The 12,152-nt window shown below is 34.6% G+C and overlaps 1 protein-coding gene across 1 annotated transcript in view; it reads left to right on the top strand.

The window, feature by feature from the left end:
* The first annotated feature begins 5,556 nt into the window (after nucleotides 1-5,556).
* pdlim5a (PDZ and LIM domain 5a) overlaps nucleotides 5,557-12,152 on the top strand; it is a 61,393-nt gene continuing 54,797 nt past the window's right edge. Inside the window, exons 1-2 of the mRNA XM_084114559.1 lie at nucleotides 5,557-5,671; nucleotides 7,863-8,035. Coding sequence (XP_083970685.1) covers nucleotides 7,937-8,035 — 99 coding nt within the window. The 5' untranslated portion in view covers nucleotides 5,557-5,671; nucleotides 7,863-7,936. The remainder of the gene's footprint in view (nucleotides 5,672-7,862; nucleotides 8,036-12,152) is intronic.

Here is a 12,152-nt window from a genome sequence, read left to right as displayed (position 1 = left end):
AGTTTGAACCAGAGTACATTATTGATCCCCATTCTTTGTATAGATGCTAATAATGGCTTCTTTATGCACTGCCGTTGGTCTGTGTCCTCTATACTCTATATCCTATTTAGCCCCCATTAACATCAATGTGGATGCTTTTAGACTGTCTATATGGGGTTTTCATCCTTCGTCTAACATATCAGATTGTCCAAACCTAGCCTCTAGTCTTTGCAAACAGCTGTTATACAGGGCCTGTGTGTTTAGGTAGAGGACTGTAATCTCTCTGTGTAAGGTAGCCTAAGGTTTTTTCCGTGTCATCATGAATCATTACTTACTCGAGTGATTCAATATGGCAGTCTCAGTTTTTCTCACACCTTTACATTCTCTATATCAATGCATTTTATTTATTTATTTATTAGTTTTTAAATCTGAGGCCACAGCTCTGTGTGCTTTTAAAACAACACTGTTAAAGTATTTCTGTCAGGTAACCTAAAATGTGCTTCATGGAAGCATATAAATACACTAAAAGTCAGAAATATTATGTAGTGAGACTGAATAAATCTAACTACATTATTGTATTATGTTATTATTTATTTTATTATGTTATTTTTTATTTTATTTTAATTATTTTTTCTTTATTCATTTATTTTATTTTATTATTTTATGTGCACTTTTTCCGGACTTTCTATTTATAACCATACATTGAATTTGTAAGTTAATTTGTATATATATATATATACAGTGCAATGCATAAGTGAATACACCCATGCTAAAGTTGACTAAAAAGAGGAATAAAAAATCATATTTTGGAAATTGAACTTAATGCCTTAATTTAAAAAATTAAGAAAAATCCAACCTTTAAGGACACCAATTTTCTTTGTGAATGAATAATGTATCGTAAATAAATAAATGTTCTTCCTTAAAATACATGGTGCATAAGTGAGTACACCCCTATGTTAAATTCCCATAGAGGCAGGCAGATTTTTATTTTTAAGTATTTTTTTATATTTTTTTTTAGGATACTATGCATCCTGATAAAGTTCCCTTGGCCTTTGGAATTAAAATAGCCCCACATCATCACATAGCCTTCACCATACCTAGAGATTGGCATGATTTTATTTCAGTTAGCCTAAAAGCTAGTTTGATTTGCATTGAGAGATGATCTTATGGAAAGTACCCCATGCCAATCTCTAGGTATGGTGAAGGCTATGTGATGATGTGGGGCTATTTTAATTCCAAAGGCCAAGGGAACTTTATCAGGATGCATAGTATCCTATTTTTTTTTTTTTTTTAAATACTTAAAAATAAAAATCTGCCTGCCTCTATGGGAATTTAACATAGGGGTGTACTCACTTATGCACCATGTATTTTAAGGAAGAACATTTATTTATTTACGATACATTATTCATTCACAAAGAAAATTGGTGTCCTTAAAGGTTGGATTTTTCCTAATTTTTTAAATTAAGGCATTATGTTCAATTTCCAAAATATGATTTTTTATTCCTCTTTTTAGTCAACTTTAGCATGGGTGTATTCACTTATGCATTGCACTGTATATATATTTATATTTTACTTTATCAGTATAATATATACAAATGTAATTCAGTAATTCAAAACTTTGAATTGTTTTTGTTTCATTTTAATTTAATATTGTATTTTTCATATTGTATTTTTAATTTGTATACACTTTTGCCAGGACATTATACTGTATTTATAATTGGTATAAACCATTAAATGCATTGGTTTTTTGGTTTTTTTTATATATATATATATATTTTTGCATCATACAAATTAAATATTTGTATAAAATGTCATTCAGCTGCACACACTGAATTGTTTTTTGTTTCATTTTTTTTTTTTTTTTTTACAGATATTGAACCTATTACAGCATGGACAATATATTGGCAACATAATAGTAGTACAAAATGTAATAAGCCTTGCAATGTAGCATCCATAAAAATAAAAATAAAAAATAAAAAAAGGGGGGGGGGGGTTTAGGGGAGATGCAGGAAAGTCTGTCTTTGCAATGTTTTGCATGAATGTAATGTTTCGTATACTTCTCCAAGTGTGTGTATCTGAAGGTTGGAGTAATGGGCGTGGCGAAAGGTAGGGGGCGTGTCGCTGGTCCAGCCCATGTTTAGTGACGTCACTCGCGGAGGGAACATGAACCTCGCAGCGCCTCCGCAACTGAACAACAGACGCCTCACATCACAGACCTTTACACACAGACACAGGTAAGTGCAGGTTCATCACATCACACGAGAGAGGAGAACGTGTTAAACTGTCATAGGAGCGCAGCTGTGCGAATAAAGTGTTTTATATAGTTTTCAGTTAAACAGGCTACTTTTATCCGACCGGGGCATGTTGTCACAGCAGCACTTGCTGTTCACTGACACTGATTTGAGAAGAATACGGTTGTTTGAAAAGTGAAAATAAGCAAATTTTAACTCAGCATGTTTGCGTTTAAAATGTATAACAGGCTATTTAAAGGCTTTTCACTCAAATGTAAACAGTAGGACAATTCTGAAAAGTAATTTGTGAAACAAATATATGTAGAAACATTCTAAAATATACCATTGTTTTGTTCAAAAGAGCATATTGTTTAAGAATACATAAACAACATGTCCCTATATAAATGTGACAACTTGCCCCAAACGTAATATATATGGGTCAAAAGAAACCATGTTCTCTTTTAACCTTTTGGTTTAAATGCCAGTGGGGTTCTTGTGTTTACCCAATACCTATAGCAAAGCTAGGATGGCACTGGATATTTAGTTATAGTAAATATACTAATTCATGACAGCTTTAATTGTCTTTGGCTCCTATATGACACTGAAGAAATTATTGAATGCATGGATTTTTTTTTGTGTGTGTGTGTGTAAATGATGTTAGGTTTTCATCTTTGTTGATATCGCATGAATAAAAGTTGCTCAATATTAGTAAACACCACAAATGGAGTGAATTGAGTAAACTGAAATCAATGGTGAAAGCGATTAACATTTGGTTGTGTCGAGGAGCCTTGATGTCTCATTGATGTCTCTGGGGGCCCCATATGGATGGGCTGGATGTCATATGTTATGCAAGCTGGGGGCCGTGTCTGTCTTCACCCCCTCTGGATGAGCACATTACACATGCAGCACATGAGAACTATTATTCAAAACAATTCATCAATTCAGTATATATAAAATGAAGATGTTTTGCAGAATCTTTTCTGTACAGTGCTTAGTTTCATGCAGATATTTTCAAATAGATGTTATCTTATCTTTTTGAAAGATTAAGTTAACCTAAAAATGTAGGTATTATATTAGGAATGTAAATATAATTGATTTAAGACTGACTACATTAATATTAACTACATTTAAATTAATATTTAAATCATACATTACATTTATTTATTTTATTAATTTAGCTTTTTTAACTTTTTTTTTATCAGCATAATATGTTAAAAATAAAAAAATGTATATCTTGCCTTTTTGGATAAACTGTTTCTAGCTTCTTTGCAATGTCTGTGACAGTTTAGCATGGACTTTTAATCTTTTGAATGAAACTGCAGGCATGCATCATTGTGAACACTGATTCTTTCACACGCACACACACACACACACACACGCACAGCAAACAGATGCTCAAATGCACAGACACTATTTCATTATTTATTTTTAGCATGTAGAACATTGATTGGTCCTTGTGAAGATCTGCTCACTTACTGTTCCAGGAACGACTGCCTTTTGGGGGTTTAGTTATTAGTAATGTTTAATTAGTCAAGCATTACTGTTACAGTTGCTCGTATTTAGAGATTTGAACAAACTTCAAACCCTGAGTATTAAACGTAAGTGTTTAATCTGTCATATAGTGTGTGTGCTTCAGACAGGAATTATGCCTTAAATAATGATGTTGCTTTCCTATGCAGTTAGACTTCCAGGTTTGGAAATGTTGTGTGAGTTGTCAGCAGGAATCAGACGACTGAATTAGTTGCTAGTCTGGTGTAATTGCATTGATTCAGTGCAGACAGATTGGGATTAAATTAGATTAGTGTTGAGTCACATAGAGCCAGCCAGTTTGTTTGTGTTCATGTGCATGATATTTTTATTTAGAAATGTCTCACGCACACTATAATGATAAGTTAATGTACTTAAATCACTTTGTAATGCTAATGAATCATATCATCTAAAACTGTGGCCTGATGAAACACAATGCAATGCAACAATCTGTTTTATACAAAGTCACTGGATCTATAATGGCACGTTGGTGGAAAAGACAGTAAACCAGAGAGGCCCTTAATCCGATAGCTATTATTTGCCACACACACACACACACACACACACACACACACACACACACACACACACACACACACACACACACACACACACACACACACACACACACACACACACACACACACACACACGTATTGTTCTCGTTTTGGTCTCAGCTGTTCTCACTTAAGCTACTTACTGCCGCCACTCAGTGTGCATCCAAATGCTCTATTGTGCGTCTTTGCATATATCATTTATCATATGTCACTATGTGATTTCCTTATGTATGGCTGCACTTCTGTGGCAATAGCGATGTGTGTGTTTGTGTGTGTGTGTGGTTCAGGTAAACCCTACATTATGGGGACAAAATGTCCCCACAAAGATGGCAATATCTGAAATCCTTATCATCATGGGCACATTTTTTGGTCCCCATGAGGAAAACAGCTTATAAATCATACAAAGTGATGTGTTTTGAAAATGTAAAAATTTTGAAAGTTTTTTTGTGATGCGTAGGATTAGGGTTAGTGTAAGGGGATATATATACACAGTTTGTACAGTATAAAAATCATTGTCTATGGAAAGTCCCCATAAAACATGGAATCCCATCGTGTGTGTGTGTGTGTGTGTGTGTAGCAGGGAACACATGGACTGTGATGAGATTTAAACTATTATTGATATTAGATCTGGGTCAGATACCGGACAAACCCCTCACTCAACACACACATGAGTGGATATGATATGTGTGTGTGGATATATGATGATATATCTCACTGTCTGTCTATCAATTAATGGCAGTTCCATCCATCCATCCATCCATCCATCCATCCATCCATCCATCCATCCATCCAGGTAGTCAGATTGACTAACAAAGATGAATAGAATGATGAAAGATACATTTGTTTAATGAGTGTGACATTTGTCTGATAGCTGATGAAGAGTCATCTGAATAATGATGACAGTACGGATCACATGTGGATCTCATCTCCATTCCAGTGTTTACAGCAGTCTTACTCTTTTCCACTGGTGAATTATTGGACAATACGAGCAGTAGATAGAGATACTGGCAGGCTAAAGCGTTCCCTCTTAAAATGTGCTGAGTACAGGACGCCAGTCCTACCCGTGGAACATTCCAGCGTCTGATCCTGACCGTCTAATCTCAGAACCTTTGTTCTGGGTTCTAGTTGGCTTTATGACGTTTCCTTCTTAATGTTTGGCAGCACGTCTAGGGTCCATTCCCAAAATATCAGCGCGTAAGCCCAAGCACCCCCATCCCAACCCCCAAAATACACCCCCCCCCCTCTGATAGATGGGTATAAAATGACAATCTGCCATCTGGGTGGATCATTTTGTGTCGGACCTTTAGACCATTATTATTCGCTGTGTTGCAGAGGAGTTTTCGTTTAGTCAAGACTCAAGAGTGTTGCTTTCTGAAGGTAAATGTGTCTGGATTAATTGTGCTGTTGTTGCCAGGTGTTCTGATTAACTTGTGTGGAATGTTTACTTCATGGTAACTTTTTTTATTTGCTTACTGATATTTTATTATTTGACAGTTTGAATTTGACAAATCTTTCAAAAACATTTGGGGTCAGTACATTTGATTTCGTTTAAAGAAATTAATAGTTGATCAAAATGCCAGCAAAGACATTTATAATGTTACAAAATGTTTCTTTTAAACTTTCTATTCATCAAATAATCCTGGAAAAATGTAAATAAATAAATATATACAGTAAATACAGCTGAAAACTGGAGTAATGGCTGCTGAAAATTCAGCTTTACGTCACAGGAATGAATTACATTAAAAAATTATTAAAATGGAAAACAGTTTTTTAAAAATGTAATAATATTTCACAATATTACTGTTTTTACTGTATTTTTGATCAAATAAATGCAGTCTTGGTGAGCATAAAAGACTTCTTTTAAAAAAAAAAGTAAAAAATCTTATCGACATGGACAAGTATCTTATTAAAGATATTTTGATAGAATTGGTATCAATATTGAGATGGCCCGCTTACGATTCAACATTTGATCCAAATACTATATGGTAGCTTGGACTAAACGAGCCCTCACAGCATACCGTAATTTTTAACATAAAGGAAAAGTGTTGGGTTTTGAGACACTTAAATGTGAATACTTGTTATGTAATCAAGATTTTCATAGTTACTTACAAATAAGACATACAATTATTAATATTACAAGGGACTATAATGACAAGGAAAACAATAGTATTCTTGCAATGTTTATTTCAATATATAAAGCGGGTGACATGACTAAAATAATTACAAAATTATATAAAAGTCTACAAGACAGTAAATTAGAAAATACCCAATATATTAAAAATAAAAGTGAAATGGAAGGAAATGTTGAAATCCTAGAGGAATATTGGAAAAGTATTCTTAAATCAAAGTGGAAGACAACACATTCCTCAACCTGGAGATAATTCGGTTGGAAAAATATCACTAGATTTTTCCTCACCTCTGAGCAGAAGAGATATCAAAGCAAAAGTGCAATCTGTGGCTCGGATCAGCCAATCATAGGGAATGCTCTGGGAATGCTCTGAAGTTCAGGAATATTGAATCTCTAAAATCCATAAGAGTTTAGAGTGTATATTCAAGGTACCCATCCAATTTAGTTTTTTAACTCTATACTTTGGTCTTACAAATCCTAAATTAGAAGACAAATCTGATAAATGTTTGATGAGGATCCTGTTGATAGCTTGCAAAAAAGCTATAACCAGAAAATGGTTACAACCTGAAATACTGGAAATTAATGATTGGCTGGGAATAGTTTACAAAATCTACATGATAACAATGAATCTTCGGTTACAGTCTGAGAAATTTGTCAAGTTATGGGGAAAATGGATAGATTACATTCTCCCACTAAGACCAGACCTTGTATAAAAATGAGGATAATTAAGAATAGTAGAGAAATCTTGAGAATTATTGAGAAGTAGGGTTACGAAAGAAATAAGGAATAAAAGAAGTAATAGTTTAAATAAAAAAATAAAAAACCCATAGAGTACTTCTGGAGTCAAATATACAATCCTCAGGTTCCTTTTGTATATAGTTGAGGAAAAAAATGTATATAAGAAGCCAAAACTGATAGACGGATTTGGTACCCAACCTATATACAACTACAGTATATTGTTTATTGAATTACAACATAGGCTGTATTACTGTAATAGCTAATATTACTGTAATAAAAACCTAAAAATAAAAAAAATCTTACAGACCCCAGACTTTTTTTTTAATAACACTATGTTCTTAAAAATATCTATGCCTTTAATACAGCTTTCTGCTACTAATCAGCTTCATTAGTAGTGTTTCATAAGGCAAGCATCACTATTTCTATTGCTCATAAGCCACTAACCCATAATATTAAAACTTTCCTTCAAGTAAAACAGGTTTTTGCTAGTAAGCATCCACTCTGAACACCTTAACAACTGCATAGCAATAGCAACCCTTGTGTTTTGCACAGACACGCCACTTACAATCTATTTAGAAAATGTAAAAAGTTCTAAATCATGCACTTTTCAACAATGTCCGACTGAACATTTTTGCCCTCTCTCTCTCTCTCTCTCTCTCTCTCTCTCTCTCTCTCTCTCTCTCTCTCTCTCTGTCTTCCCAGGGCATTCTGTGAGGAGCTTCTAAGTGTGTGTTTGGCAGCCTCTGAGGGTGTGTTTAATATCGGACAGCTACAGTATGAGTGGTAAATACAGTGTGGTATTACAGGGTCCGGCTCCCTGGGGCTTCAGACTGCAGGGGGGGAAAGACTTCAACATGCCTCTCTCCATTTCACGGGTGAGTACGAACACACACACACATTCATTCAAACATGATACACCCCTTCTGACCCCCGACACCATCTGCACCCCTTTAATGATCTCTCACACCCCTCGCTCTTCTCTTTTTGTCTATTTTCTCTGTTGCTTTTGAACTCACCATTATGTATAAGAGTGTGGTAAGCTGTGTTTTAAAACGGTGCCCAATGTTTATCATGTGACCTAATGTTTAGAAAAGGCCAGTCATTTACAGCTGCCTGTGATTGAGAGATGCATATGGTGTTAAATACACACTACTGCTGTAAAATCTACACCAGGTTTGGTAAGATGTTTTTCAAAGAAGTCTCTTACACTTACACAAAGGATGCATTTGATAAAAAAAAACTAAATTTAAATTTAAAATAACTGTTTTAACACATTTTAATGTATTGTTTTAATCATTTAATTATAATTTATACATTTTAATACGTTATTTATTAAATGTAATGTATTCCTATGATCAAAGCTGAATTTTCAGCATCATTACTCCAGTCTTTAGTGTCACATGATCCTTATAATAAATCATTATAATATGCTGATTTGATGCTCAAGAAACATTATCAATGTTGAAAATAGTGCTGCTTAATAAAACTGTGATACATTATAATTATAATTTTTACAGCATTCTTTAATGAATATCTAAAGTTAAAAAGAACAGCATTTTTAAAATTATTGTTTTGTAACACTATACATATCTTTACTGTCACTTTTAAACAATTTAATGCATCCTTGCTGAATAAAAGTGTTGGGGAATTGCCACTATATCAGGCCATTAAAAAATATTAAGATTTAAATGGAAATAAATAACTGAAATGTGATTAGTGCATTAGTAAATAATAATAATAATTTGTATTATTTTTTTAAATCATTACAGCTTGAATGCAGTGCAAGTTGCTTTGTATAAAAGCATCTGCCAAATGCAAATATAAATGTTTCTGTTTGTCACTTCTTTTTTGAGAAGTCATATTTCAGTGCCTCTATATTTATAGGCGCTTTCTTCTAATGTCACTTGATAGCAGTTAAAATGTTTATTTTAAAATATAATACACACTCGTTAGTTTTACCCTCATCTAATTTCCTCTTGACCACAGGGCAAACTTATTTATCTATATCTGATAAATGATCTATGTAACCTTTCCTTTCCACCTGTTCATACTTTTAATTTCCTAATGAGTCTTCCACACTCCCTGTATCTACAGTATCTTTCTCCCTCTCTCTCTTTTACACACACACACACACACACACACACACACACACACACACACACACACACACACACACACACACACACACACACACACACACACACTCACTCAGATCCACTTATGTCACACGCCCGTTTGAACTGCCAATGTATGACAGCTATTCCCACAATGCCATCTGGCAGAGGAGTGATGTAAATGACCTTCTGATTGATTTTCCTTGCCTCTCTCTATTTCTTTCCCTCCCCGTCTCCAAGCTCTTCCTTCTCTCCCTTTGCCTTCGCCTGTCCGCCTCGCTGTCTCTAAGTGTTTCATTCTTATGGGTTGCTTAAAAGCTCATAGCAATGTGATCTGACTTTGGACTATTGGGCAATTTCATATAAATGTTTTCTGCTAATGGTTGCGACAGTCAGACAGTGATTCGTCACTTCACAGTTTGTGATGTTGTGGTTCGTCTCGCTGCTGGTCGGTTTGGTTTGTGGCTTAGAGCGCTTTATACAGGAAGCCAGTGAAAATATTTGATCAATTGTGCGAGAGCTCTCTCGGATCCCGCTACAGACGTTACTCACAGTCAATAAAAGATGTTATTTCAACTTCTGATCCTCAGTAAAATCTGGGAGCGCTGCCGTCAGCTATAGCCAGGGTTCAGTTCTGTGCTAGTGTGCTGGACACATCATTAATGTGGGATTTACAGTCCTCTCATCTCTATTCAGCATCGTTGGGGGAGTACGAATTAGTGAAACTGCAGTGTGACAGTAGCTCATCTGTTTACAGGCTTTCTAACAATGTTTTTCCAGCAGCCAGTGTGATTAGGTGTATATTAGAAAAAAATCCATAAAAATGTCACTCATTGTACTGTTAATATGAAGGAATTTTCACAGGTGTTTTTTTATTTTACATTATATAACAGTCAATAAAAAAATTAACATGCTCTTAAAATGTCTCTTTCTTAAATAGAGTTCAGAAGTTTCATTTAGTATATTTTAATGAACAGGTAAAAAAAAAATTGTTTAATTGGTTTATTTGGACCAATAGTGTCCCTGAAATCAAATCAATCAAAATCAATCAATATATTTTAAGAGTTCAGATACAAAAGCCTCTAAGTGCCATCTGAAATTTTCTTCTAGAATGATCATTTTTATCAAGCTTGTATATTTAAGTTCAGAAATTTCACTTAAATGGCAATGAAAATAACCTATTAATTGTTATTTAAGTGAAATTACTGAACTTAAATATACAAGCTTGATAAAAATGTTCATTCTAGAAGAAAATTCTTATAAAAAAAAAATTCTTGGATTAATACTAAGGGCTTGCTCCAGCGCAAACCTTCTTTTGCTGTTAAAAAGCTACTGTCAGGATTTACTAAAGACACGCAGTGAAAATTTAGCGCTGAAAAGGCGTGGACTGGGTTATTTTTGCGGCTGATCTTATTGCAAATGCATTTGTAGGAGTTTCCCTTTCAGATGCAAAATTTATGGGAGGAGAGAATTTAAATGGATCATTCAAGGTGATTTACTAAAGTTTACGATAGTCAATTTATTGGTATTTGCGCCATTATTTACTGCCTAAAAAAAAAAAAGCATGTCTTAAAACAGATTGTGCTGGTCATTATGGAAATGATCCGGCTGCGTCTGTGTTCTTTAATTTGTGTGTCGTCAGGTTCCCATTCCCATATTATCCTGCTTATAACGTGACTGCTTGCCAAATAAATAGATGGAGGGAAAGTATTGAGTTTAAGTAATGCACAATATATCGAAATTATCGAAATATTGCAAATGTATTTATCGCGATATGCATATCGTAACAGCTTGCAATAACGGGTCATGAACAAAAGACAAAGAGAAAATCACTCACTGCTCTGGGCTGAATAACTTTTGTAGCTTTAATAAGAATCAGTATATATATAATTCATACAGTCAAAACTAAACAGTGTTTTATTTCTACATTTGATTATTCAGTTTCTGTTGTTAAATAAACCTAATGAAGGCCTTCCTGAAACCCTAAACCCAGTGGTTTACACTGATGTTAAAATAACACTTCTTATGCTACAGTAAAACACTGCTGTTCACTTTCAGAAGTTGTAGGGATGTTTTCTTGTCACAAAAAGAATGTGAAACACGCATGTAGGTTATATAATTTTAAATATATTTTAAAGATAATTTAAGTTAATTTTACACACTTTAAGCATTATTGAATATCGCATATCACACTTTTCTTCAATATCGTGCAGCCCTAGTAATAAAGAAAGCAAGGCTGATACTAGAGATATACACAGTTATAGCAATAATTATGCAATTTTATCTGAGAAGATTGACCAATCAGAATCAAGTATTCTAATTTCTAGAGACCCACATTTCTGTCAGCAACTGGTGTGGTTCTTAAAACAGACCTTCTGCTTCAAGCTTTGCCTTCCAGATCTCATGACATCATCTCCAGAGGAGTGTACATGTGTGGGTGATAAACTTTTTGTCGATGATAAGATAAAATGAGAATGTTCCAGTTCATGCGATGATAAAATAAGCTGCTCTCTCAGAGGTTCTCTGCAGGCAGTCGAGTGTTTCAGCCGTGAGAATTAAGCTGCAGAGTTTCTGGCGAGAACTGCAGTATTTCTTCAAGTGTTTTTGCTTGTCTGCTGATTTCAGACGGGACGGGCGCTGTGACAGCTTTAGACTGTAAATAAACGTTTGGGGGGGGGAGTGTGTTGGGTTTGGATGCGGACAGGTCTGAGGTTGTGGGAGTGTGATTTTTGGTTGTGGGAAGTTTGGCGGCGAGATTGGGTTGGTTTGGACCTCGCCGAACCCCAGCCAGCTTTACAGAGATTTAATACTCATAAGTTCTGGTTTATGGTGGGATTTAATACAGGGATCTGGTCTAAACTAGGCTTTATAAGACTGT

The sequence above is a fragment of the Abramis brama genome (genome assembly GCF_963993115.1).
Source record: "Abramis brama genome assembly, chromosome: 5".
In the NCBI taxonomy this organism is placed as follows: domain Eukaryota; kingdom Metazoa; phylum Chordata; class Actinopteri; order Cypriniformes; family Leuciscidae; genus Abramis; species Abramis brama.
The sequence above is the reverse complement of the archived record's forward strand: the minus strand, read 5'-3'. Positions and strand labels throughout refer to the sequence as shown.